The sequence below is a fragment of the Panthera onca genome, chromosome A2 (assembly GCF_046562875.1).
Source record: "Panthera onca isolate mPanOnc1 chromosome A2, mPanOnc1 haplotype 2, whole genome shotgun sequence".
Lineage (NCBI taxonomy): Eukaryota > Metazoa > Chordata > Mammalia > Carnivora > Felidae > Panthera > Panthera onca.
Window position 1 is genome coordinate 13290086 of NC_138340.1, and position 27755 is coordinate 13317840.

Here is a 27755-nt window from a genome sequence, read left to right on the forward strand (position 1 = left end):
AAGTGTTTGTTGGCACCTCCTGGATGCTGGGGACTACTCTTGTCATCAGGTTCCACCGAGTGACATGGTTCCTAGCATGAAAGTTGGCAACAAATAAGCCTTCACAGCAGGCATCAAGGAAAATTATGAGGAAAACAGGGAAGGTCCCATGATAGACAGGAATGGTGCAGGATGGGAAAAGTGCCGTCTGGAGGAGTAACACATGAGCTGAGACCCAAAGGAAGAGAAGGACCCAGGCATGGGAAGAGAAGGACCCAGGCATGGGAAGAGATGGGGAAGGGACATTCAAGACAGCAGAGCAGGTGCAAAGGCCCTGAGGTAGGGCCATGTCTGGTGCATTGTAGGAATACCAAGGAAGCTGGTGTGGCTGGAACAGAGTGAGAGAGAAGGGAGATGGGCAGGGGTAAAGACCACGTGGAGTTTCCTGGCTACGGGGAGGAGTGTGAGTTTTACTTGAAGGGTAATGAGAGTCATGAGATGGCTTTGAGCAGAGAAAGGACATGATCTGATTTATGATTTAAGAATCCCTGAGGCACCTGGGTGGCTGAGTCAGTTGGGCATCTGACTCTTGATTTCGGCTCAGGTCATGATCTCACATTTCATGGGATCAAGCCCCACGTCAGGCTCTGTGCTGACAGTGCGGAGCCTACTTGGGATTCTCTCTCTCCCTCCCTCTCTTGCTCTCTTTCTCAAGATAAATAAATAAAAACTTAAAAAAAAAAAAAAGAATTCCTTTGAGACTACCAGGGGAGCAGGGATGGTCGTGGCAAGAGTGTAGGTGACAGGAGGCCAGAGCAGCACCCAGGTGGCAGGTGACAGGGCCTATGGGAATGAAGGGATGGTTCAGGTTCATTCTGGAGTCTCAGTCTAAAGTACCAGCCAATGAACCAGACGTGTGGAGGTAAGGGAAGAGAAGTGACAAGAATGGGTCCAGATTTGGGGTCTGGGAGACTGGGAGATGGTGGAGACATCTGCCATACTGATGAAGAAGTGGAAGAAACTTCGGGGTCAGAAACTGAGACCTATGTGTTGGGCTTGCTGAGTTGGCAATGCCTGCAAGGCACCCAATGGGAATACCCAGTGCAGGTGACTATTTGAGTCTGAAACTCGGGGCTGGCGATACAAATGGGATAGACATCAACATGAGATGGGGTGTGGCCATTTGGGCCCAGAGGGTAGAGAGAGGGTAAAGGGCCCCCTGGCTCCCAGGACCAGAACTAAGACTTCAAACCCAGGGTCCACCTTCCATATGTTTGTCCATCCCCAGCTGTAGTCCCTGTGACCAGGGCGGCAAGCACTGATAAGTGCAGGGAACATGGAACTCAGAGCCCCTGGGACTGCCATACAGTCTCATCTCCCCCCAACATTTCTATTGTCAATGGCCTTGGGTACTGGGGTGGGGTGGGAGTGGAGAAGTACTGAAGGAGATGAAGTGGGTACAAGTAGGTGATCGTCCATTCAAGGTTCTCCTGAGTGGAGAGGGAAAGAGTATTCAGGCGGTTCCAGAAAGCCTACTGCGTGCTTGGCAATGTCCCGAAAGGCCTGACAGATGCTATTTCCCTTAATCCTTTGCAGCCTAACGTGGGAGCAATAATATGCTCATTTTATAGACAGGAAGATCGAGTTCCTGAGAGGTTGGAGGGATGGGAGTTGAAGCTGCACCAACTGTCAGAATAGGTCATTTCCCAACACAGATGCTCATGTAATCATTCAGTCAATGAACACGGCATCCACGCACGCATAGTGCCCAATCCGGGGTCCTATATGGTGACTGCGAGGGGGTGCGGGGCAACAGGACCCAATCTCCAAGGTCAGAGGAGGGACAAAGGAAGGGAGAAGGGATTCTTGGGATGCTGCCAACAGCTTCCTGGAAGAGCAGAAACTGGAGAGTGAGGACATCTCACAAAGGACTGAGAATTAGAGGACGAGCGTTCCTGGCAGAGGGCGTGGTGAGTCAAATGTTCGGATGCTGTGCCACTGCTGGACCTACTCTGGGCCTTCAGGCCGGGGGTCACAAAGAGAAACCGGTGCGGGCAGTCTTGGTTTATCACGTATAAAACGGGGATTGGAAAGGTGACTGTGACCTAAAGAACTAATGAGAAGAGGGCAGCGCGGCCCTTTGCGAGTTCCCAGCCGCGACCTGCACGGCTCTGACAAGGGACTAACTCAAGGAAGCGAAGCACTGGATTGGCTGGCGGAGGGCGGACAATAAAAAGAGGACGATTGGATTGGTCAAGAGGATGAGGTGGCAAAAAGTGCGAAGAGAGGCGATAGGTCCAGGGGGAGAGGGGGTGTGGCTCCGGGCTCAGAGGCGGGGCTCAGCCTGAAGTCTCCCGAGTGACCAGCAAGTGGCAGTACTGGGCCAAAGAACGATCCCAAGGCCCCGCCCCGTCGCAGGCAGGAACCCTGTCCAGGAGAGCCAGACACTGTCCACTCGTTTAATCCCCTCAGCCGAGTTTACCGACCGGGAAGCAGAACGAAAATGCAAGTCACGTGCCCAAGGTCCCACAGCCGGTGAGTGGCAGAGTTGGGATTCAAATCCAGGCAGCCCCTTGGGGCCCTTAACCCCTAGACTCCCAAATCCCCTAAAATGATAGTTAAAACAACAACAAAGATTCCCTCTCAACAATTACTGAGCTCTTCCTGTGTACCTTACACGCCATCCCCCAGATGGGTACATTCATTTCCATTTTGCAGATGAGGTTTTCCTCGTCTGAAAGCACCGAGGAGGGGCTCGGGGCACCAAGCGGGTTCTGTGTCTAACGTGAGAACCCCAAGAGGACGTGAGGCTCGTCCACTGGTGGCCCTGGGTCCAGCTCAGGGGAGGGATTAGTAGGAACCTAAAGCCTCTGCCCTCTGCAGCCTCCAGCCCGCTGCTGCTGCCGCTGTCCCCAACCAAGTCCCTCGCTGTGCCCCAGCCCAGGGCTGCACCCTCATTCATGCCACCCCTTCAAATCTTGCTTCCTCACTACAGATTGGCTGGAGATAGGTGCCCTTGCACCCAGACTTGGGGAGGGGGAGACGGGTGCCTAGGAACATTCGACAAGGGGCCTTGGTGATTGTCACTTTCACCAAGTGGGAAAAGCGCAGATCGGAGACGCCAAGGTATTTGCCCAAGCTGTGCAGGCAGGAGGAGGCACAGCTGGACTTGAACCCAGAGCTGCAAGCTCTCATGCTTCTAGAACTGCCATCAAGGTACTGTCAGGCAGGGCCCTGTCCACCCCTCGCTTCTGGAGCTCCCCAGTATTCCAGCGTCCTGTGAAAATGGTGAGACTCAGCTACCCACACACTGGTTCAGAATGCAAAAAACTGCCAGGTCCAAACAAATCGATGTTTAATTACGTTCAGGAACAGGATGTCAGCTTCACTGGGGTTAAGGTCGATGCATCAGAAAACAGGTCTGGGGTTGGATATGGTCTCCCTGGGAAGACCCCAGCTGGGTCACTGCCTCTCTTGAGTAGGCAGCTACCCGTGGTCGGTCGATTTCCGAAGCAAAATGATAAATTGCACGAATAGCTAACCAAGTGAGAGCTTAGCACGTGCGGGACTGGATCCTGCTCCATGTTGTAAATCATTTAATCTCCACAGAGACCCTACCGGGCGGAAGTTGTTATGATACGGTTTCAAGGAATGGGGAAACTGAGGCACGGGACAGTCACACAGCTGGAGAGGGACATAGTTGGAATTTGAACCCCACCAGGCTTGGGATATGCACCGTGACCCTCGTGCTGTCCTCAACCTTATGTTTCTCATTCGGTCATTAGCGGGATGGGAGATGCGGGTACAACTGTGACTTTTTTTTTTACTTGGTTCGGGTCTGGATGTAAGGACATGGCTGGCGCTGCCTGGTGGGCCAGATGAGACGGGGTGGGAAACCAGGTGGGGACCCATCTCTGTCCCCTCTAACCAGCTTCCGAGACTGCAAGCCACCCAGGCAGGTCACCTCCTGTTCTGGATCTGGACGCCTGAAATGAGCAGCTCCACCTCTAACTACAACCCCTGTGACCGCGCTGATTGGACCAAGCCGGGGGTAATTGCTAAAGCAGCTCTTCGTAGAACAGTGACCACCAGGGAGAAAGCTCGCTCCGCCCACAAGCTCCGCCCACAAGCTCCGCCCGCAAGCTCCGCCCGCAAGCTCCGCCCACAAGGCTCTTCTGGCTTCAGTGATTCCGCCCCCTCCCGCCCCCAGCCTCCGCCTTGGCCTCCCCATCTCTTACATCGTCCTCCAGACTTGGCCTCCCTGGGTGTCTTTAATTCCTCTGACACACCTCGCCTGCTGGCTTTTGCAAGCGCTGTTTCACCGCCACGAACCCCCCTTCCTCTCTCTTCTCCTGGGTAAACTGCTTTCTTTTCTGCTCTCAGTTGAAAAGCCTCCTCATCCTGAAAATCTTCCCTGACCCCCAAGACTGGCTGGAGAAGTCCCTGTGTTCTCCTCATACCAGTTTTCTTGTCTCTCTCCCAATCGGGTCAGCAAGCTCCTTAAAAGCCAGGATGGGATCTCGGAAAACGTCGTCTCCCCAATGCCTGGTAGGTGCCGAGGTGCTCAAGAAACATATGTCAAGCGTAATAATTACTGAATTAATCTGGTATTCAAAATTAGGGAGCCCTTGGCCCTTCTGAGAACACGGAGCTAGGCGCTCCTGAGGGCAGGACCGCTGCTGGCCCGGGACAGTCTGGCACACCATGTGCACTCAACACTTGTGTGTGGGAGGAGGGAAGGGACGTACGTCATTTCTGGAGATGACGCGTGCTCAGTACTGGCTCGTAGCATCATTTCTTGGTCCTCTGCAACCCCCAGGGACCTAAACCGGTCCAACCAGTCACCTCCCTCCCACTCGCTCTCAATCTAGGGCCGGCCCTCAGGCGGGGTTGGGCGTGGCCTGAGGGAGAGGAAGGGGCGGGAACTTGTGTCCTAAGCCATCATTGGGTGGCCATGGCGCTGTCTCGTCCAATCCGCCTTGGGGGTGGAGTTTGGGCAGGTCCAGGGCAGGTGGGAAGAGAGGGAAGGAAATCGCCATTTCTTTTTAAATGTGTGTGTGTGTGTTTTTAACGTTTATTTATTTTTGAGAGACAGAGACAGAGCACAAGCGGGGCAGGGGCAGAGAGACAGGGAGACACAGAATCCAAAGCAGGCTCCAGGCTCGAGCTGTCAGCACAGAGCCCGATCCGGGGCTCGAACTCACGACCAGCAAGATCATGCCCTGAGTCAGATGCTCAACCAACTGAGCCACCCAGGTGCCCCAGGAAATCGCCATTTCTGGCGGCGCCTTTGAGTTAATTGGGGAGGGAGGGGGAAGGGCTGAGAGTCCTCGCAGAGGACCGGATTATAAACAAACAAAATGCAGCCCCCTCCACGCACAACCCCCTTCCTTCCCGCGCGGCATCCTGGCGACTTTGCGGAATGAACTGATGGCAAGCGGGCCCCCGCCTCCACCAGCTCACTCCCAGCTAAGTGTTTAAGAGCCCAGCTCCCAAAAGGGAGGGCATCTGGATTCAAATCCTGGGTCTGTCACATGCTGTCTGTGTGATATTGGGCATGTCACTTACTCTGTCTTGTCCTCAGTTTCCTCATCTGTGCAGTGGGATGGGTAGTGACATGTGTTAATCTGTAAAATGCTTGGAACCATAAAATGCTTGGAACCAGCTCGCAGTTGTTTTTACAGTTCTCGTTCCATGTCCCTTCTTCTCCCACACTCTCCTTGGCTCCTATGGCCCTCAGAGTAAAATCCACACACCTTCCTGTGACCAGGGGCCCTGTGAGGCCCAATCCCCACCAGCCTCCCTGGCCACACCTTCCTGAATCTCCGTCACACCACACAGCCTCTCTGTGGTCTCGGAGTCTTCCCATATGCCCAGTCTCTTCTGGCCACAGGGCCTTTGCACATGCTGTTCTCCCCCACAGAAAGTGCTCTTCCTCCTCCAGGTGCTCCTTGTGCTGTCCCGCACGTGTGCTCAACTCCTCCTCCTCCCTCAGGTCCTGACTCAAGTGCTGCTTCCCCCAGGAAGTCCTCCTAGATCTCTTCAGATCAGGTAAGGACCTCCCTGTTCCGGTCACAGATCTCAAATGTCTCAAATGCATAGACCTCCATCAACAAGTCCTCCTCCATCACCATCACACCACCAGGCCCATAGGGAAGGGTTATATGTTTTTCCTCCCATATATCTCCCCTAGAGAGACATAAGCTCCACTGGTGGGAGGTGGCTTGGAGGAGGTCCAAGCATCTCTTTGAGGCAGAACCATGTCATCTTGGCCTCATTTAACCCAAGCAATACATTCCAAGGCAAAAACATTCAGCACCTGCTGCTTCTGCTCTGGAGAAGCAAATTGGAGCCACACCCTCCTCCTAGGAGACCCCTGTTGGGCCCCTGAAGAACACCCGTGTTCCTTCCCTCCAGGGCATCTTTATGTTCTACCTCTCCTTGCAGCTCATCCATGACCTTTAGGGAGTCTGTGTCTGGTTCTGACTCCCCCAGCCCGGGGACTCCTTGGGACCAGGCTGGGGTAAGATTGGCACAGAGGTTTTGGCTGGAGACGTTTGCTGAATTAACGAATACACCTTCTGCCCGGTGAACTCCTATGCACTCTTCAAAAGCCTAGTTCCAATGTCCCTTTTTTGAGGACACCTTCCCTGTCTCCCTAGACAAAGCCCTCACTGCCCCTACTCCCAATTCTTCCAGCTCCTGGCCCCACCCTCCAGCCCAACCCTGACTCCACAGGGCTAGGGGACATCTGTGGACAGCTCTTCCTCCTGCAAACTGAGGTCTCCTTGGGGACCAGGACTGAGACCTCTTAGGGGCACGGGAAAGTTATCAGGAAGTATTTACTCAGCAGATCAATGAACACATGAATGAGTGAATGAATGAATAACTGTTTCAGGGCTTGGAGTCAGTTGTCCTGGGTTCGCATGCTGGCCAGGGTGCTGAACACTGAATCTGTCCCTTGACCCCTCTGAATCTCACTTCCCCATTTATTAAATGTGTCTACTCAGAGGGACACCTGGGTGGCTCAGTCGGTTAAGCATCTGACTTCGGCTCAGGTCATGATCTCACGGTCCTTGAGTTTGAGCTCCGTGTCGGGCTATGTGCTGACAGCTCGGAGCCTGGACCCTGCTTCAGATTCTGTGTCTACCTCTCTCTGACCCTCCCCCATTCATGCTCTGTCTCAAAAACAAATGAACGTCAAGAAAAAATTTTTTTAATGTGTTTACTCATTTGCCCCATGGGGCAAATGTGTTTACTCATTTGCCCGTGGGGCACCCTTACTTTGCCCCACGTTGCTGCAAGGATGAAATTAACAATACATAAAGCATACAGCCTCGGGGACCTTAGGCTTCCTCCAGTCCCAGCCCTGTGCACCCAGGACCAGCAGTTTTGTCCCCCTCCCCAGCGCCCAGAACTAATGTCCTCGAAAGGTACACTTAATGGATGCTGAAGTACAGGGTTGGTGAGAGGGGTAGAGGAAGGAGGGAAGAAAGGCAAATATTACAAAGGCTGAAACCTGGGGCGCCTGGGTGGCTCAGTCGGTTAAGCGTCTGACTCTTGATTTCAGCTCAGGTCATGATCTCATGATTGTGAGATTGGGCCCCGCGTCAGGCTCTGTGCTAGGCATGGAGCCTGCTTAAGATTCTCTCTCTCCCTTTCCCTCTGCCCCTGCGCCCTCGATCTCTCTCTCCTTCTCTCAAGAAAATGCCTGAAACCTAAGGGTTGCTGACGATGGAAGTGGCCTGGCCTCCCTCACGGACCACTTGGGCAAGCAGTCTGTCCGTCTCTTACCCCATCTCCAAGCCATCCTTCCCCTAGGCATTTACTGGGAGAGAATGAGGTATAGTCACCATAAGACAGGTACAAAAAAGGCTCAACACAGGTTTATCCGTGATAGCCCCAAACTGGAAACAACCCAAATGTCCACCAACAGGTGAAATGAACAATTAGTGAGGCAATGAAAGTTTTATGGAGCTCGTATTAAGTGAAGGTTATACAACACTGGGAACTAAATGTACTGTCATCGAATGACAGACTTTAAAATCCTTAAAATGGTAGGTTATATGTTTTTTGTGTTTTGCCACAATGTTAAAAAATGGTACCCAAGAATACTACAGAGCCATGAAAAGGAGCAACGCCAGCTTCTCGCCGTAACGTGGGGAACAAAGGGAAGCCAGATCCAAGAACAGATACCCTCTGTGATCCCATTTAATGTGAAGTTCGAAACCAGGTAAAACTCACCTATCATGACAGAGGTCGGGGCAGGGGAGGGGAGAATCAGCTGGAGAGCCCCAAGAACTGCCAGGAGCTGGGAATGTCCTAGATCCTGACTGGAGTGTCATTGCCCTTGTCAACCTCCACGTTTAACATTTGTGAACTTGACCATGTGTATGTTAAACCTCAAGAAAAAAAATGTTAAAAAGAGAAAAGAATTGCCAAGGTGAGAAGACAAGGATGTCCATCAGTCCTGAGGGCTAAGGGTTCCATTTTCCCCACAAATGCTATTACTGATGACCTAGAAACAGGCCTGGAGCTGGGTGGGGACAAAGGCAGGAGGGCAGTGACCTTAGTCTTGTGCCTGGGATTTCAGAAATGATCCCCAGATGCTTCATCTCTGGGGAGTTGCTTCCCACATTCCCCATACGAGGGTCCCCAGTCTGGATGACATCATCATGAGACAGGAAATCCTCAGGACTCCGGAACACTCAGAACACCAGCCCCCAGAGTCCTTGGAGAGGACCTTTCCTCCCAAATCAGACACCCTGGTGAAGACACATTCTCACACTTCAGGGCCCTTTAAGACAAACTAGAATTAATTAGCAACAACCATAACTCACAGCCTTGGGCAGAAGGAAGAGCATAGACTTCAGTCAGAAGGTCCTGGGTTCAAGTCCTAACTTAATCAATACACGTGAAGGAATAAATGAATGGTGGAGAGATGGGCTTTTCATCCCCATTCCACAAGGCTTTATTATGCATTTCCAGGATGTTCAGCCTTGTCCTACAAAAGGCTGGGGGTCCAGAGAGGCCTCTGCCTGGCCTGGCCTCCAACGAGCTCCCAGCCTAGTAGGGGAGACGGAGCCTGACAGAGACACTCCCATTCCTATTATTGCTCAAAGCAACAATACAAGAAATCACAGGCAGCCAGGACACAGGGGAGGCAGCTAAGAAGGAGGGACTAGGGTAGAGGAAGTATGCTAGGGCCAAAAGAGAGAGAGGAAGTGGAGTACTAGAACATTAGACAGCACGTGGCCAGTGACTGTTACACACTGACCAGGGAGGAAGTTGGGCTGAACGACCCCAGATAATGAAGGGCAGCAGAAGGCCAATCCTGCTTCCCAGGCCTTTTCACTTCTGTCTTGATTTGTTTTGTATACCTCCAGAGATGGAGGCCTCAGTGCCAAGAGAGACGGCCCAGCCCTCCCTGGGCACAGGCAACTGTCAGAAGGTTTGGTGCAACATGATTTTTTTTTTTTTAATTTTTTTTAACGTTTTGTTTATTTTTGAGACAGAGAGAGACAGAGCATGAACGGGGGAGGGGCAGAGAGAGAGGGAGACACAGAATCGGAAGCAGGCTCCAGGCTCTGAGCCATCAGCCCAGAGCCCGACGCGGGGCTCGAACTCACGGACCGCGAGATCGTGACCTGAGCTGAAGTCAGCCGCTTAACCGACTGAGCCACCCAGGCGCCCCTCAACATGATTTTTTTAAAGCAGTGACCACCATAGTTAAAAGGGCTGTGTGCGATTGTTTGGGGAGGAAGGGTTACTACCGACGTGAGGCAGGCAGTCGGCACCTGCTGCAGACTGGATTTAAAATCAGACTCCCCTGGATTCAGCTCTCTACTTAAGGGGCTCATGACTTCATCTCTGCAAGCCTGCTTCTGCTCTGAAACGACCATGATCACATCACCTACCTCATAGGTTTATTCACCGAGCTAATGGAGTAAAATGCCTGACATATAGGTGCAAGCGTGTTACCCTGCGCCAGGGCCCAGAGTGTTCTGGAATGTGTCCCAACCACAAATGTACTTTCCTACCTCTAAAGCTTTGCACATGCTCTAACTTGCCTCAAATGCTCTTGCCCCACCACTCATACCTAGCAAACTCCTACACATTCCTTAAAGCCCTAGCTGTAAGATACCTCTCTTTTCTCTGTGCAAGCCCTGACCCAGGGACCTAGGGGCATGTGGGCCTGGTTCTAACTGGGCCCACTCTTACGTGATGAGTTCCCTGAGAACAGGTGGTAGGCATGCAGTCAAAGCTTCTTGAATGAACGAATGGATGGATGGATGAATGAATGAATGATCATTTGGGAAGGGTGGCCAAAGTGGAAGCCCAAGAGCCTGCCAGCCACTTCCGTGCCCACGTCCCCAGCTCCCAAGACCTAAAGGGGCCAGCCGTGGCACACGAGGGGCGAGGGGGCTTCCGGGCGGGGTCTTCGGGTCTTCCGGTACAGCCCCTTTAAGGGGCGGGGCCAGTGGGGTGGGCGCTCGGAGCGTCAGTGCGGCGCGAAGATGGCGGCGGCGGCGGCGGGCCCCGGGGCGACCCAGGCACCGAGCTCGCTGCTGCTCGTGGTGGGCGGCGAGTGCGGGTGCTCGGGGCTGCTTGCTTATGTGCTGGAGGAGCTCGAACGAGGTCGGGTTGGCCTGGGGCCACGGGGTGCGAGAGGCGGGCGCTGCCGCGCGTCTCGGCCCGAGGGTGGGGGGGGGGGCGGCGGCCGGGCTGGGGGCGGGGAGGCGATGGGCGGCGGCGGGATCCTGGGGGCCCGGAGGCTCGGTCTTCCTCACGGTTAGGCTTACGGCGCGGGCAGAAGCCTTGGGCGCGCACGGAGGAAGCGGTACCCGGGCCTGGATTGGGCTGCCTCGCCCCGCCCCACTTCGGGTGTAGCCCGGGGACGGGACGGGGGCCCGGGCTTTGGGACCCGCGCGATTGGGCAACACGGGCGACGGCTCCGCTTCCCGCCCAGTGGGCCCGCCGAGGGGAGGGTGGGGTCGCCTCGAAGCCCCGGGTCATAGCAGCTTGGATGTCCCGGAGGGAGGAGCTGGGATGGAGAGACTGGGCCTGGAGCCCCGGGGCCCACTTTCCGTTGCTAATTGGGGTGTGGGCGGGCGCAGCCTGCCCAAGGGATTTGGCATCTGGGGAGATGAATCATGTAGGTGCACCTGCGAGGTTCACCTGCAGCCACTTGGCACAGGCGTCGTGCACCCCACACCGTGTTTGGAGGGCATTCATTCCCCCCCCTCCCCCCATTCAGATGGGCAGGGCCTTCGGTCTGGCGCCTGCAAAATGGAAAGGCAGCGCACATCTCTGCGTCCTTGGGAATGTCGTCGTCTGTGCCCATGTCTTCCCCCACCTCCACCCCGCCCCGTGTGCAGGGATAGTGTGGAAACCACAGGTTCAGCTCTGCCCTCACGGTGCTAATAGTCTGATAGGGTGCAGGATCCGAAGTGGGTGAGGACAAGTTTTAAGCCCCCAGGCTGTCAGGAGTGCTCAGAAGGATGCAGAGCGCTGAGGGCCTGAAGGGTGGGTCGGGAGACAGAGGGAAGGACCACCTGAGACTGGGAAGAGCTGGTGCAAAGGCCAGGAGGTGGGAACATTCCTGGCAGGGCAGAAGGGGCTGTGTGACAGTGGTGGGGGTGGGGAGATGATGGAGGGGACCAGATGACTGTTCGGGAGGTGGGGGCTCTTTTGTTGATGTTGTGAATCTTCTCTGTGAAATGCCAAATTAACGCTTTGGGTCCCTTGGTGCGGATGCAGAGAGAACACCAGAGGCACCTTAGGTGGTTCTGAGTCTCCAGGCTGTTGCGTACAGGGGAGGGTTGAGGGGAAGGGGCTGGGACGGCTCCCACCTGCCAGATGCTAGTTAACTGAAATATTGTGGGAGCTGGGGAGCCTAGTTGACTTCCTGCCTCACTTCTCCGGCCACCACCCCCCTTGCCCCCAACAGGCATCCGGTCCTGGGACATTGACCCTGGCATTTGCAGCCTTGATGAGCAGCTCAAGATTTTCGTGTCCCGGCACTCTGCCACCTTCTCCAGCATCGTGAAAGGTGAGACTGGAGACCCCCCCCCCCATGTCCCAGCCGCTCCCCTTCATTGGGCAAGTGTTCTCTGAGTGCCAGCTGTGTGCCAGGCATGGGGGAGGGTTCGGGTATGGCTGTGAACAACCACAGTAACAATACAGCCGAGATCTGTCAAGTTGGAGCAGGGCTGGGCCCCGACCAGCACTGCTAACTCCCTTGGTCTACACGTGGCAGGAACTCGTATTTTTGTCCCCATTTTGCAGATGAGGCAGCTGAGGGGTGGGGGACAGGGAGACCTCCAGGAAGTGGGCTTTGTGGATGAGAGGCATCTGGGGGCTGATGTGTCAAGTGGAGGGAAGGGCCCAGGCAAGGTGAGAAGATATTTGGAAAGTGAGGGGCTGCTGAGTGGGCCTGGAGGGTAGAGTGTGGGCCCCGCGTGGCAGGGACTGTGTATGGTTTGTGGCTGTGACCCCTGTACAGTAGGTGCTCAGTGGATGGGGAGCTGGGAGAGGAGCAAGATTGAGGGAGGGGTTGGGACGCCTGGGCCAGCCCCACACGGCCCAGGATGACCCACAGAACAGAGCAGCTACTGGGCGGGTTCCGGGTATCACCAGCAGCCCCTCTTGCCTCAGCCAGCCCGTTGAGTCACCTCTAGGCCGCTGCAGGAGGGGAAGGAAGTGTCCTTCGCCTCATTGTCCCAGCGGTTCCTGGTGGCTTCCTGACCCCTCGCAGGATTTGGGGGTGGGAAGGGGCTGGAAATCCCATCGGTTCTGTGTGTCCTTGGCGGCCATTTCCTCTCTCTGTGCCTTGGTTTCCCCACCGGAATGGGGCAATATCCGTCCATGATGATAAGCGTGTGATAAACTGATAAAGGTTGACCGGTGCCGAAAGGTCCTTGCCTCTCTAGCCTTAGGCCTGGTGCTCCATTTCCGAAACCTCTGGGCTCTGAGGGACAGATGAGGGTTCAGATCCCGGAATCATCCCCACTCCCCTCTTCCTGGCCCATGAGGCCTCCCTGGCGCCATGCTCCCTCATGCTCCCCTCGCTCTAGCCTCACCCGCCACTTCCTGATCCTCACTTGGAGCCCAGTCCTGCCTCAGAGCCCTTGCCCATGGTTTGCCCTCCTCCTGGTGTACCTCGTTGGCCCTGGGCTCTGGCTCCTTACCTATATGGGGTGACAGTGACGTCCCCCATAGGGCTGACTGCTGTGAATTGGGGCCTGTAAGCAGGGATGGCCTTGTTGTCACTGTTTCCAATGTGAGGCCTGCCAACGCTGGTTTCCTGTTCTGGCCTCATCCTGACCCGCAGCTCTACCACGCGCCTGTTGATTCTCAGATGACCCCCTGGCTGGGGTTTCCTGGAAGCAGAGTCCTGGAGGGGCTTGTGGCTGCCTGGGGTCACACAGGGAGGCAGGGCTCGACACCGGGACCGCCTGACCCTGTGCACAAGGCCCAGCCCCAAACTCACAGAGCCCAATACCCCCACAGGCCAGCGGAGCCTGCACCACCGCGGAGACACCCTGGAGACACTGGTCCTCCTGAATCCATCAGACAAGTCCCTGTGTGACGAGGTAGGGAACAGTCATCCGCAGGGGGCAGGCTGTCGGGACCGGCACCATCCCAAGTCCTGACTTCCTGCGTCCCTGACTTTGTGCCATTTGAAATTCTCTTGACACTCAGCAGCCTCACCCCCTCCTTCAGGAAGTCTCCCTGGATGGCCTCAGCTTCAGCTTGTCACCCCCTCGGAGGTGACGGTGGGAGGAACAGGTGAAGTCAGGAAAGACTGGAGTTTGCGAGGAAGGTCTGGAGGCAGGAAGGCAGGACTCAGCTGACGTTTGCATCTTGTGCCTCCCTCGCTAGCTGGGCCCCCCCAGGAGTTGTCTGAATTGACTTTTTTTTTTTGTTTTGTTTGTTTGTTTGTTTTGTTTTTTAGTTTATTTATTTATTTAGAGAGAGAAAGTGCGTGAGAGCACAGAAGGGGCAGAGAGGGGGAGAGAGAGAATCCCAAGCAGGCTCTATGCCGTCAGCTAAAACGAAGAGTCAGACGCTTAACAGACTGAGCCACCCTGGAGCCCCGAATTGACTTCCTAATCCTTCTAATTTATGGACAGCTTATGCCCTTCTCCTAGTTACCCATAGGAAAAATGAACAAGATGAAGCCCAGGACGCCCCTCTAGAGACCCCGGTATAGGTGGATTCCTCTGATCAAAAATGCTCCGTTTTGTTCCCTCAAGGAGCTCTGAAGGAGATAGAGCCAGACACAGATACACTCTTCTCCATGGCCTTGAGGCTGGGCCAGAGAGAGAGTGGGCTCCAGGGAATCCAGAAAGGGTATGGTGGGCTTCTAGGAAGAGGAGGCCCCGGAGCCTGGCTTTGTAGGAAGAGCAGCAGGAATTTGTTGGGGGAAGGGTGTTGGGCTCAGCAGGAGGCCCGGAGGGTACCCTGCCAGCTTCTAGTTGAGTACTGGGGGGGGGACAGGGATTCGGGTGGTTGTATGGAGATTTGGGGCTGGGAGCCATCTCAAAGCAGGGTGTAGGCCTTGTCACGGCACAGAGTGGGGCCTTTAACAGTCTCCCCCTTCCTCAGCTCCGGAACCTTCTGCTGGACCCTGCCCCTCATAAGCTGCTGGTATTGGCTGGGCCCTGCCTGGAAGGGACAGGGGAGCTGCTGCTCCAGACGGGGGGCTTCTCGCCCCGCCACTTCCTCCAGGTCCTGGGGGACAAAGAGGTAAGCCACCTCCTCCTCGTCTTGCTTCCCCTGGCTCTGAGTTCGGGCTGTGTGGCCCTAGTGACCTGTCCCTCTCTGCACCCCATCCCTTCCTCTGTGGAGCAGCAGCACTGACACATGTCCCTCCCATTGTCGGGCCCCAGTTCCCTCACCAACGACGGCGTGTGGTTTGAGGCTAGGCCTGTAGATCAGCAGACATCCCAGAGACCTCAAGTGGCACCCCAGCTTCCAGGTCCCAGCTGGGTAGGGTCCTTTCTAAAGTCCTTCGTCCGGGTGTGGCAAATGAACAAAGCCAGCCGATAAACCTTACCTTTTTCCGTTGTAGAGAGTGAGGTGACGAAGGTGAGCTAAAAAGCAGAGGTGGGGAGCATAGACGGTGTCCCTGGAGGGAGCTGTGCTGTAGAGAACAGCAAGTGCAAAGGCCTTGGGGCAGGGAGAGTGAGAGGGGAGGGGAGGGGAGGGAAGCAGGTGGTGAGTCAGGAGCACGTGTCTCTGCGGACCAGGGGGATGGCTGGGATTTGTCGTAATGGTGACGAGGGTCGGCCAAAGGACTCTCCCAGCCCCAGGAATCAAGGTGGAGGGGCCCTTGCCCACTTTTCCCGAGGCGCTGGGTGTTGCCCGGCTCCAGGGGGCTTCTTAACCGTCACCCCCGCCCCTCTGTAGATCCGGGATCTTCTGGCGTCCACACCCCCACCTGCAGACCTGCCGAAGCTCACCATCACCTGCCCAACCTTCGGTGACTGGGCCCAGCTGGCACCTGAGGTGCTGGGCCTCCAGGGCGCGCTCCGGGTGCAGTGGAACCCACCTGTGCAGCTGCCGGCTTCCGAGGGCCTGCGCCAGTTCCTGGAGTACGTGGCTGAGTCGCTGGAGGCCCCGTCTCCCTTTGAGCTGCTCGAGCCGCCAGCGTCCGTGGGCTTCCTCAGGCTCGCCCGGCCTTGCTGCTACATCTTCCCCGGCGGCCTCGGCGACGCCGCCTTCTTCGCCGTCAATGGCTTCACCGTGCTGGTCAACGGTGGCTCCAACCCCAAGTCGAGCTTTTGGAAGCTGGTGCGGCACCTGGACCGGGTGGACGCCGTGCTGGTGACCCACGCCGGCGCCGACAGCCTCCCGGGCCTCAACAGTCTTCTGCGGCGCAAGCTGGCCGAGCGAGACGAGGCGGCGGCCGGCGGGGGCTCCGGGGACGACAGGCTCCGCAGGCTCATCTCCCCCAACCTGGGGGTCGTGTTCCTCAACGCCCGCGTGGCCATCTCGCGTCTGGTGAGCGGCGAGGACGAGGCGGAGCTGGCTCTGAGCCTCTTGGCCCGGCTGGGCATCGCGCCCCTGACTCTGAACCGCGGGCCGCTCCCGGCCGAGCCCACCGTGCTCTTTCAGAAGATGGGCGTGGGCCGGCTGGACATGTATGTGCTGCACCCGCCCGCGGCTGGTGCTGACCGCTCGTCGGCCTCCGTGTGCGCCCTGCTAGTGTGGCACCCCGCGGGCCCCACCGAGAAGGTGGTGCGCGTGCTGTTCCCCGGCTGCACACCTCCCGCCCGCCTCCTGGATGGCCTGGTCCGCCTGCAGCACCTGGGGTTCTTGCGAGAGCCTGTGGTGACCCCCCAGGACCTAGTGGGGCCTCGGCGAGCGGAGAGCAAGGAAAGCGTGGGCTCCCGGGACAGCTTAAGAAGAGAAGGCCGGACGACGGCACCGGCCAGGCCTGCCCCGGAGCGCCCTGTGGGGGCCCGGAAGGACCCGCCTCGAGTCGAGGCCCCCCGCAGGGCTGAGAAAGAAGCCAGGCTCCCCCGGGAGGTGAAGAAGGACCCCAAGCCAAGCGTCCCTCGGACCCAGCCCCAGGAGTTGCGCCGGGCAGCCTCCGCTCCGGTCAGCGTGAAGAAGGCGGGTGCCCAGGCCGCCCCCAGGCCCCGCAGGGCACCCAATATCCCCCGCCCGGGCGTCCCGCCGGCGGAGAACGGGCCCCACAGCCCCCCCAGCTTCCGCTGTGGAGAGGCCAGCCCGCCGCCGCCAGAGGCCTGCGGCTCCCCCGCCCCCCAGCTGGTGGCCACCCCCAGCCAGGAGAGCAGCCTGGAGCTGGGGCTGAGCCCGGCCGGGGAGGACGGCGGCACCTTGGAGGAGAAGACGCTGGAGCTGCTTTTGGGTGCCAGCACCCCCCGGCCGCGCACACCCTCGCCTACTGGAGCCCACCAGGGCCCGGCGGAGGGCAGCGGGCGGCTGTCGCTGAGCCCGCTGCGGGGCGGGGAGGCTGGGCCGGATGCCTCGCCCACGGTGACCACACCGTCACTGCCTGCCGAGGTGGGATCCCCGCACTCCACGGAGGTGGACGAGTCCCTGTCCGTCTCCTTCGAGCAGGTGCTGCCGCCGCCGCCTGCCGCCGCGGGCGACGCTGGGCTGAGCCTCCCCCTCCGCGGCCCCCGGGTACGGCGATCGGCCTCCCCGCACGACGTGGACCTGTGCCTGGTGTCACCCTGTGAGTTTGAGCACCGGAAGGCCGTGCCCGTGGCGCCCGCGCCCGCGTCCCCAGGCAGCTCTGATAGCAGCGCCCGGTCCCAGGAGCGGGCGGGGGCCCCGGGAGCTGAGGAGACCCCACCCACCTCCGTCAGCGAGTCCCTGCCCACCCTGTCTGACTCGGACCCCCTGCCTGCCGCCCCCGGCATCGCGGACTCGGATGAAGATATGGAGGGCGCAGGGGTCCCTCGCCGTGACCCGCTGCCCGAGCCCCTCAAGTTCCCCCCGCCGCTGCCCACCCCGCCCGGCATCTGCATGGTGGACCCCGAGGTGCTGCCCCCTGAGCAGGCCCGGCTGACGGAGGGCCACGGCCGCACCCGGAAGTCCGGGGTTCGCCCTCATCCCAGCACTGCCGCCTCCAAAGCCACTCCCGCGACCACTGCCAAAACCAAGGGACTGGCCGGTGGAGACCGGGCCGGTCGGCCCCTCGGCACCCGGAGCGAGCCCAGTGACAAGGGAGGTCGGGCACCCCTGTCCAGAAAGTCCTCGGTCCCCAAGACGACCACTCGGGGCCCATCCGGTAAGTACCCAGGGGCTGGAGGCCTACAGCAGGGTTACCGGCCCAAGTCTTTGTTCCCTGTTTGCTGTGTGGCCTCAGCCACGCCTGCCACCCTCTCTGGGCGTCAGTTTCTCCTACAAAATGGAAGCTCTGGCTCGCTTGTAATTCCGAGGCATTCAAGCAGTGCCACCCACGGAAGCATAATGTGAGCACATCTGTCATCATGAGGTCGCTAGTGCCACAGCGAGTAGAAACGGGTGAAATTAATTTTAATAGTATATTTAACCTGTTTGCGTAGAGATTCCCAAGCCCCCCACCACCAGGCTCAGTGTTGCAGTCAGGACTCGGGATGCAGTCCTACTCCTGGCTCAGCTGTGTTGGAGCAAAAGGATACAGAAGGGAATCGGCAAAGAGAAGGGGCACGGGGAGGGGAGCTCCTGGGGGGGGGCAGGCACAGGCTTGTAGAGTCGTCTCCCAGTGTGGTCCCACCGTGTGCTTAATGCCCGAGCAGTGTGCCCTGGTGACCCATACGAGGCGGTGTCCACCAGGGATGCTCGTTAGAGACTGAGCGCCCAGGGTGTTGCTGGTCGCGTTGGCACCCTCTGCCTGACATGTGCCAACATCCCAGACTCCTCAGCAAGGGTGAAGCAGGCGTTCAGCCTGAGCCACGCTGCTGCGGAGCAAACAGGCGCGGTGAGCCACTCTTGTCACTTAGGGGTGGGAACCTTTCTGAAATCCAGGCTCCCCAGACTCCAGCCAGGGCCACCCCGTAAGCAGACCTATCTAAGGATAGCAGTTTTAGGTAGCTGTGGTAACTTTTCTTCTCGGTCTTCCTCAGTTGTGATGAGATCTCTTAACAGGACATTTACCACCTTAGCCGTTGCTAAGTGCACAATTCCGTAGCATTAAGTACGTTCGCATTGCTGTGCAACCAGCCCCACCAATTGGTCTCCAGGGCTCCTTTTTCTCTTGCAAAACTGAAACTCTGTCCCCATTAAAAACGAATTCCCATTCCTCCTCTTCCAATCCCTGGCACCCTCTGGTTCTGCTTTCTGTTTCTATGAATCTGACTCCTCTAGGGACCTCCTGCAAGTGAAATCATACTGTATTTATCTTTTGTGACTGGTTTATTTCACTTAGTATCATGTCTCCGTGGTCCATTCACGTTGTAGCCTGTGTCATAATTCTCTTCCCCTTATTTTCGTTTTTAAGAATTTCCTTCCTTTTTAAGGCTGAATAATACCGTGTTGCACGGATGGACCAAATTTTGTTTATCCGTTCACCCACGGATGGACTCTTGGGTTACTTCTGCCTTTTGGCTACTGTCGAATGATGCTGGTATGAACGTGACTGGACAGATATCTCATGGAGACCTTACTTTCAACTCTTCGGGGTATATTCGCAGAAGTGGGATTGCTGGATCACACGGTAATTCCATTTTTGAGTTTTTAAGGAACCACTATGCTGTTTTCGACAATGGCCGCACCGTTTTACATTAATGCCACCAGCCGTGCAAAGAAGGTTCCAGTTTCTCCACATCCTCACCAGCTTGTTTGTTATTTTTTGAGTAGCCACCTGATGCGTGTGAGGTGATACCTCGTGGTGGTTTCGATTTACATTTCCCGAATTAATGATGTTGAGCATCTTTTCGTGTGCTGTCGGCTATTTATATACCTTTTTTGGAGAAATGTCTGTTCAGGTCTTTTGCCCCTTTTTGAATCGGGTAGTCTTTTTGCTGTTGGGTTATGAGAGTTCTGTATATATTGTGGATATTAACCCTTTGTCAGGTATATGATCTGCAAATATTTTTTTCCCATTCTGTGGGGTTGCCTTTTTATTCTGTTGATCGTGTTCTTCGCCCAAAAGTTTGTAATCGTCATAAAATCCAGTTCGGCTTTTTTTTTCTGCCTGTGCTTTTGTTGTCACATCCAAAAAATCATTGCTAAATCCAGTCGGGTGAAGCTTTTGCTTTGTTCTAAGAGTTTTATGGTTTTAGCGCTCACATTTTGTTCCCAGGATAAATTGAGTTAATTTTTGTCCGTGGTGCCGAATAAGGGTTCAGTTTCATTGTTTTGTATGTAGACCTCCGATTTTCCCAGCACCATTGGTTGAAAAGACGGTCCTTTCTCCTCTGATGGTCTCGGCATCGTTGTCAGAAATCATCTCATCACATACGTGAGGGTTTATTTCCGGGCTTTCTGTTCCGTTGGCCTATCATGTGTCCGTCTTTATGTCAACACCACGCTGTCTTGATTACTGTCCCTTTACCATAAGTTTACAGATCAGGAAGTGTGAGTCCTCCAACTTTGTTCTTCAACATTGTCTTGCCTCCTGGAATCCCTTGAGATTCCATATGAATTTTAGGATGGTTTTTCTATTTCTGCAAAAAGCCATCGCTGGCACTTTGATCGTGACAGCACCGAATCTGTAGTTTGCCTCAGGTAGTGTCAACGGCTCGGCAGATATTAAGTCTCCTAATCCACAAATATGGGATGTCCTTTCCGTGAGTTTCTATGTTTTCGTTCCTTTCAGCGGTGTTTTTTAGTTTTCGTATATTTTGTTTTCTTGGCTAAATTGATCCCTAAGTATCTTATTCTATGTTAATACTATTGTAAAGACAGTTGTTTTCTTAGTTTCCTTTTCAAATCGTTCACCATTAGCATATAGAAGCATAATTGGTTTGTGTGTGTTGGTTTTGTGTCCAGCTACTTTGCCGAATACATCTATCCTAACAGATTGTGTGTGTGTGTGTGCGCATCATCTTAGAGTTTTCTGCACGTAAGAGCGTGTCATCTGTGATCAGAGATAACTTTAATTTTTTCTTTTCTAATGTAGATATCTTTTCTTTTTCTTGCCTGATTGCTCTGGCTAGCACTTCTAGTACTGTGTTGACTTTAAGTGGCAAAAGCCAACATTCTTGCCTTGTTCCTGCTCTTAGAAAAAAAGCTGATAGTCTTTCTCCATTGGGTATGATGTGAGCTGTGAGTTTTTCATACATGGCTCGTGTTTTGTTGAGGCAGTTTCATGCTATTCATAGTTTGTTGAGGGTTTTTATCACGAAAGAGTGTTGAATTTTGTCAAATGCCTTTCTGCAACAGTTGAAATGATTGCGTTGTTTTATTCATTCTGTTAATGTGGTCTATTATATTGATTTTTCTTTTCCTTTTAAGACTTTATTTTTTTTTTTAATTTTTTTAACGTTTATTTATTTTTGAGACTGAGAGAGACAGAGCGTAAACAGGGGAGGAGCAGAGAGAGAGGGAGACACAGAATCTGAAACAGGCTCCAGGCTCTGAGCTGTCAGCACAGAGCCCGACGCAGGCCTCGAACTCACAGACCGTGAGATCATGACCTGAGCCGAAGTCAGACGCTTAACCGACCAAGCCACCCAGGCGCCCCTAAGACTTTATTTTTAAGTAATCTCTACACCCAACGTGGGGCTCAAACTCACAACCCTGAGCTCAAGAGTCACATGCTCTACCTACCAAGCCAGCTAGGCGGCCCATATGTGTGTGTGTGTATGTGTGTGTGTGTGTGTGTGTGTGTGTGTGTATACATACATACTTTTTTTTTTTTAAGATTTCATTTTTTGGAGTGTCTGGGTGGCTCAGTCGGTTAGGTGTCCACCCGTGAGGTCATGATCTCACGGTCCGGGAGTTCAAGCCCCGCACCAGGCTCTATGTGACAGCTGGGAGCCTGGAGCCTGTTTCAGATTCTGTGTCTCCCTCTCTCTTTCTGCCCCTCCCCTGCTTGCACTCTGTCTCTGTCTCTCGAAAATAAATAAACATTAAAAAAATGGTTTTTAATTTCATTTTTAAGTAATCTCTACACCAAACATGTGGCTATATTGCTTTTTCATATGTGGAACCATCCCTGCATCCCAGGGATTCCCACTTGACCACAGTGTCTGATCCTTTTAATATGCTGCTGAATTTGGCTCGCTAATATTTGTTGAAGATTTTTGCATCAAGGTTCATAAGGGATATTGGTCTGTAGTTTTCTTTTCTTCGTAGTGTCTTTGTCTGACCTTGGTATCAGGGCAACACTGGCCTCCTAGAATGAGTTAGGACGTGTTCCCTGCTCTTCAGTATTTTTGGAAAAGTCAGAGGGATCGATGTTAGTTCTTCTTTAAATGTTTGGTAGAAACTTAGGCTCAGGAGGATTTTGATTACTGATTCAATCTCCTTACTAAGGATAGATCTGTTTAGCTTTTCTGTTTCTTTGTGATTCAGTCTTTGGTAGGTTTTGTGTTTCTGGGCATTTGTATGTTTTTTCTTGGTTATGCAGTTTCTTGGTTGTACAGCTGTTCAGAGTACTCTCATCATGCTTTTTATGTCTGTAGAGTAGGTAGTAGTGTCCCCCTCTTATTTCTGAGCTTATCAATTTGAGTCTTCTCGCTTTTTTCTTAGTCTAGCTAAAAGCCTGTCAGTTTTGTTAATCTTTTTTTAAAAATTTTTTTTTAACGTTTATTTATTTTTGAGACAGAGAGAGACAGAACATGAATGGGAGAGGGTCAGAGAGAGAGAGAGACACACACAGAATCCAAAACAGGCTCCAGGCTCTGAGCTGTCAGCACAGAGCCCGACGCGGGGCTCGAACTCACCGACTGCGAGATCGTGACCTGAGCCGAAGTCAGACGCTCAACCGACTGAGCCACCCAGGCGCCCCCGGTTTTGTTAATCTCTTTGAAGGACCAACTCGTGGTTTTGTTGGTTATCTTTTGTGTTTTTCATTCTCAATTAAAAAAAAATTTTTTTTTAACGTTTATTCATTTTTGAGAGAGACAGAGCATGAGCAGGGAAGGGACAGAGGGTGAGGGAGACACAGAATCCAAAGCAGACTCCAGGCTCTGAGCTGTCAGCACAGAGCCCGATGCGGGGCTCGAACTCAAGAACTACGAGATCATGACCTAAGCCAAAGTCAGACGCTCAAGTGACTGAGCCACCCAGGCACCCCTCTATTCTCAATTTTTAAAATCTCTGCTCTAATCTTTATCATTTCCTCTCCTCTGTTAGCTTCAGATTTACTTTTATTGTTTTCTGGTTCCTTAGGTTAATAGCTAGGTTGTTGCATGGAGATCTTCTTTTTTAATATAAACATTTATACATAGAAACTTGCCTTTTATCTCTGCTCTCTCTCAAAGAGATTCTCTTTCAGCAGTTGGACTATTCGTGTGTCTCAATGTGTGTCATCCTACTTGGAATTTGTTGAGCTTCTTGGACGTTTCCTAACGCCATTCATCAAACATGGGAAGTGTGGGGCCATCATTTCTTCAAATAATCATTCTGCCCCTTTCCTCCTGGGACTCCACATGTGTATGTCGGCCCTCTCGATGGTGTCTCACAAATCCCTCACGCTGCCGTTCACTTTCTTCGGTCCTTATTTCTCCCTGTTCCTCGAACTTGATAATTGCTATTGTCCTATCAGAAATCACTGTTCACATCATGAATTGAATTCCTCTGGTGAATTTTTCATTTCGGTTATTGTACTTTTTAGCTGCAGGATCTTCTTTTGGTTTGTTGTTAAATTTTCTCTGCCCTTAGTGATGTTTCTGTTTTTATTCACACAACGTTTTCTTGCATGTCTTCCTTTCTGTGAGCATTTTTAAGTTGGTTTAAAGTCTTTGTTCAGTAAGCCCACCATCTGGCCTTTCTCTGGAGTGGTTTCTGTTGATTTTTTTTTTCTTTTTTCTTTTTCTTTTTTTTTTTTTTTTTTACCTTGGGCTATACTTTTCCTGTTTCTTTGTTCGCCTTGTGATTTTTGCTGTTGTTGAAAACTGGACATTTGAATTTAATAATGTGTTAACTCCGGAGATCCAAATCTCCCCCTTCCCCAGGGGGAAGGTTTGTGTGGCTTCTTTGTTTAATTTTTTTTTTTTTTAATGTTTATTTTTAAGAGAGACAGAGTGTGAGTGGGGCAGGGGCAGAGAGCGAGAGGAAGACACCGAATCTGAAGCAGGTTCCAGGCTCCGAGCTGTCAGCCCAGAGCCCGACGCCGGGCTCGAACCCACAAGCCGCGAGATCATGACCTGAGCCGAAGTCGGACGCTTAACCGACTGAGCCACCCAGGCGCCCTTTCTTTGTTTAATTATCATGTGCTGTTTCTGTTTTCATGAGCCTGCACCTTTCTGGGTGTGTGTGGTGATTTTTTCAAATCTCCCATATATACAGTGGCTTTTTTTTTTTTTTTATTATTAAGTTTTTAATTTTAATTCCAGTATAGTTAACAGCTATGTGAGTTTCAGGTGTAGAGGATAACGATTCCATGCGTTGGCTTTTGAACGGCTTAGTCCTTACGTGTCTGGCTCCTTAAAAGGGGAAAAAGTGAAAAATGAAGTGGGGAGGGGTAGATTGGAGAAAAGGAGAAAAAAATGTTCCCGTTCTCTCCCATCTCCTGGAAGTCAGGGAGAGGCTGCCAGCACGACTCTTGTCTGGAAGGGGAGACGGATTCCCGGTGCTTCCCAGCTGCACCGTCATCCCCCGGGTCCTCCTGCCGAGTTCATACTCTGTACGCGTGCTATGATCGCAGAATATTCCAGCATGCCGTCGGTATGAAAGATGACTAGCTAATTCCCCTTCTCGTGGCCACGCTGAGTCTTGGGTGCCTGGTGTGTGCTTTGCACCGAACCCCAGCTCGTGTCAGCTCGTCCCTGCCACGTTCCAGTGCTCGGTGACCACGGCGGAGGGCACTGCGGGCCTGGAAGTACCGGGGGTGGTGGGAAAGCAGCGGTGATGACTTGAGCTGGTGTCCCCGAGTGCTTGCTCACCGGTTGCAGGTGCCTTGGCGGCCCTGCCCTCCGGAAACTGACCGATGTCCCAGGCTTCTCTCGCCCCGTGGCTTGTCATTAGTTCCCAGCCTCGGTGCCCCCCGGAGCTGCCCCCTCTTATCCTCGTTGGGCACTTGCCGGGAGAGACACCTGCTGGGCCCCTGTGAGCTTTAGCAGCTCAGGGGTCCCCAGCCCAGAGTGGCTACCCAGGCCTGTGGCCGAGGCTGGCACCTGGAGGCTGGGAGTCATCCGAGCCCGTGTGTGCCTGGGCTCCTTCTCCCACTGCCTCGGACAGACTGACCCTCTGCTAGTGTCAGCAGACTGTGTCTTAAAAGGGCCAGAGGGTAAACGTTGCCAGCTTTGCAGGCCAGGTGGTCTCTGTCCCAACAACTCGACTCTGTGCCGCGGCAGAACAGCAGCTTCATATGGAACCCAAAGGGCGTTCCGGTAAAACTGTGTTTACAAAAGCAGGTGCTGCTGTAGTTGGCCGGTCCCTGCCCTACCCCGTCCTCCTGTCCTGCGGCCTCTGCCCATGTTCCCCTTGTCTGGCTGTTCCGCCTCTGCTGCTCCTGTCTCCCTTGGGCTCATCACGGCCATGGCGGCTTTCTCTTCTTGAGACTTAAGATCCTCACCGCCACTGTTCCCAGCTATGAGTGAGGGATGCCGCCTGCCCAAAGCTAGGGGATTCACTCACCCCGCAAATGCCGCGGCAGCCCTCTGGGCCCACGCCCTGAGCCAGGCAGTGTTTACGGTCCAAAGATGTCAAGCATCTGGCCAGTTGCCTGTGCCTCAGATCCCGATCTGTCCTCAATTGATTATGATTATGAGACACTCGCCTGGGACCGGTGGCCTCATTCCCCTTTGCATAAGCTCTAGGTTCAGGGCCACGGATGAGGCTCTGAAGGCAATGCCACGTCCAGTCTCCCTCTTGCAATTCTGTCCTTCCCACACCCACTCTGTCTCCCCGTTGCCCTTGGGGGCAGGGATTTTTGTCTGTCTGGGTCACTGGCACGTCCCCAGTGCCTAATGCCCGGGAGGACTTGATAAATGCCCTTTGAGTAATTGAGCAGATGGATGCTGCAGAAGCAGCAGATTGTTCTAGATACTGGCTGCCTTGGGAGCTGAAGCTCTAAAACCCCGTCTTTCTGGAAGCCCTCCCTGATTGCCTCCTCCTACCCTCCTTACCTCTGGCCCTGGGTATGTCTGTGTCCAGGGACCAGCCAGGGAGGGTCCAAGCACTGAGGATATGGCCAGGGGTCTTTGCAGAGTTCGTTGAGTAACTTCCCGTGCCAGGGAGAGCTTTAAGATAGATCAGGCCTCCTCCTTGAGGAGGGAGCCACTCAGAGAGATGTAGACGGAGGTGGGAGCCCCTTCCCAGGCCCTGGGTCCCAGGAGCTCAGGTCTGACCCCATCCTTCTTGCCCGCAGGGTCAGCTGGCAGCCGACCAGGTGGGTCAGCAGCCCCTCCCGGCTCCCCCGTCTACCTCGACCTGGCCTACCTGCCCAGCGGGAGCAGCGCCCGGCTGGTGGACGAGGAATTCTTCCGAAGGGTGCGTGCGCTCTGTTACGTCATCAGCGGCCAGGACCAGCGCAAGGAAGAGGGCATGAGGGCTGTCCTGGACGCACTGCTGGCCGGCAAGCAGCAATGGGACCGTGACCTCCAGGTGCGTGACCACCCCGGGGCCCCAGACAGTCTTGGCACGAGGTCGGGCCGCACACCTCCTGGCGTGTTCCTGTTGAACTTAGTCCTGGGAGGTCTGTGTGACCTTCGCCCGCCCACGGAAGAGGGAGTGGGGCTCAGAGAGCCCGAGCTGTGTCCCCAAGGCCACGGAAATGAAGGCAGGTTCACGGGTCCCACCAGCTCTCAGGACTCTGTTCCCGTTGTCCCCTCCGTCTGTCTGGAGCAGCCTGGATGAGGGTGCAGGACGGGCCCGGTTTGATCCGCTTCCCTGACTCCTGGGCTCTTAACCATCCCAGTCACGAGAATTGGCCAGGAGGAATAGGCGAGGTGTCCACGTAGCTGCAAAAGTTGAGAATTGATCCTGTGGGCTGGGGCTGTCCCCCAAGGAAGCCTTGAAGCACATCCTTGAAGGGTGACGCAAGTCTGGCTTGAAGGTGCCTGGCCACCCATTCGGCGTGTGAGGTGCCGATGCCCAGCCTCAGGGAGCATGCGCAGCCCCTGTCCCCACCCCACCCCCCCCCGTGTCCCCTCCCACCCCACAGCTTGTCAGGAGCCAGGACGGAGGGTTCCGGGCACTGGGCAGAGGTAGGGCAAACTTGGTGTGTCCCAGGGAGGAGCCGGAGAGGGGCCCGGGTCCTTTGGGTGCCGTGGGGACAGGAAAGGACCTCAGGGATGGGCGGGTACAGACATCCAGGCGAGAGCTAAGGGAAGCGGAGCAACTGTGGTCAGAGAAGAAGGGTCTCAGATGCCGGGGGTGGAGCAGGGGCCTGGGCCCAGAGGTCACAGGTGCTCCCCCTCACCGTCAGCCCGCCTGTCCCACCCACAGGTGACCCTGATCCCCACCTTCGATTCCGCGGCCATGCACGAGTGGTACGAGGAGACACATGCCCGGCACCAGGCGCTGGGCATCACCGTGCTGGGCAGCAACAGCACCGTATCCATGCAGGACGAGGCCTTCCCCGCCTGCAAAGTCGAGTTCTAGCTCGGCGCCTGACACCCGCCCCCGCGGCCCGGCATCCGCCCCGACCCTGAGATTCACCTGCGTCACAAATAAACCAGGTACTCCACCCGGCTGTGGCCTCAGTTCCTTCCGCTGGCGGGAGACTTGGCAGCCTCCGGGACGGTCATCGCCGCCGTGTCGGCCCCCAGGTCAGGCGTGCTCCGGCCTCCGTGTCGCAGGCCGGAAAACCCAGGCCCGGGGAGGGGGTGTGCCTTTCCGGTAGTGACCGCCGACAGCCGGTGCCCGCCGCTGACCGCGGCCCTCCGGCCGGACCCGGCAAGCATGAGAGGCCAATTTTTACTGGCGGGGAAGCTGGAACCCCTGAGGGCAGCCGGACTCCACTCTGCCACACAAACCGGCCAGGGACAGGGTGAGACTGGAACCCCAGGCTCTGTGCTCCAAAGCGATAGAACAGGTCATTCTCTGTTCCTAGACATACCTCATGCTCGTGGCAGGAGAGTCACATGCCACAGGGAGGTCTTAGAGGAGAACCTGAAACCCAGAGATTACAAAACATCCATTCCCGAAGAACCCCTTGCCTGCTCTCTGCACGCGTGGAGATAACCTAGCTAGAACATTAG

At 54.9% G+C, this 27755-nt stretch overlaps 1 protein-coding gene and 1 long non-coding RNA gene across 2 annotated transcripts in view; one reads left to right on the plus strand and one right to left on the minus strand.

Annotated features, from left to right (window-relative positions):
* Positions 1–10474: 10474 nt before the first annotated feature.
* MAP1S (microtubule associated protein 1S) lies at positions 10475–27241 on the plus strand. Its single transcript, XM_081792190.1, has 7 exons — positions 10475–10617; positions 11930–12031; positions 13492–13574; positions 14590–14730; positions 15394–17749; positions 25922–26157; positions 27001–27241. Exons 1-7 carry the CDS (start codon positions 10497–10499, stop codon positions 27154–27156), a joined length of 3195 nt encoding a protein of 1064 aa, XP_081648316.1. The 5' UTR covers positions 10475–10496; the 3' UTR covers positions 27157–27241.
* The window catches only part of LOC145713446 (uncharacterized), a 222069-nt gene continuing 217887 nt past the window's right edge, over positions 23574–27755 (minus strand). Inside the window, exon 4 of the long non-coding RNA XR_014136522.1 lies at positions 23574–23805. This is a non-coding gene — a long non-coding RNA (uncharacterized LOC145713446). The remainder of the gene's footprint in view (positions 23806–27755) is intronic.

Coding starts and splice junctions, on each gene's coding strand:
- MAP1S (XM_081792190.1), top strand. CDS start 10,497: ATGGCGGCGGCGGCGGCGGGCCCCGGGGCGACCCAGGCACCGAGCTCG. Junction 13,575..14,589: donor ACAAGTCCCTGTGTGACGAG/GTAGGGAACAGT, acceptor CCCCTTCCTCAG/CTCCGGAACCTTCTGCTGGA. Junction 26,158..27,000: donor AATGGGACCGTGACCTCCAG/GTGCGTGACCAC, acceptor TCCCACCCACAG/GTGACCCTGATCCCCACCTT.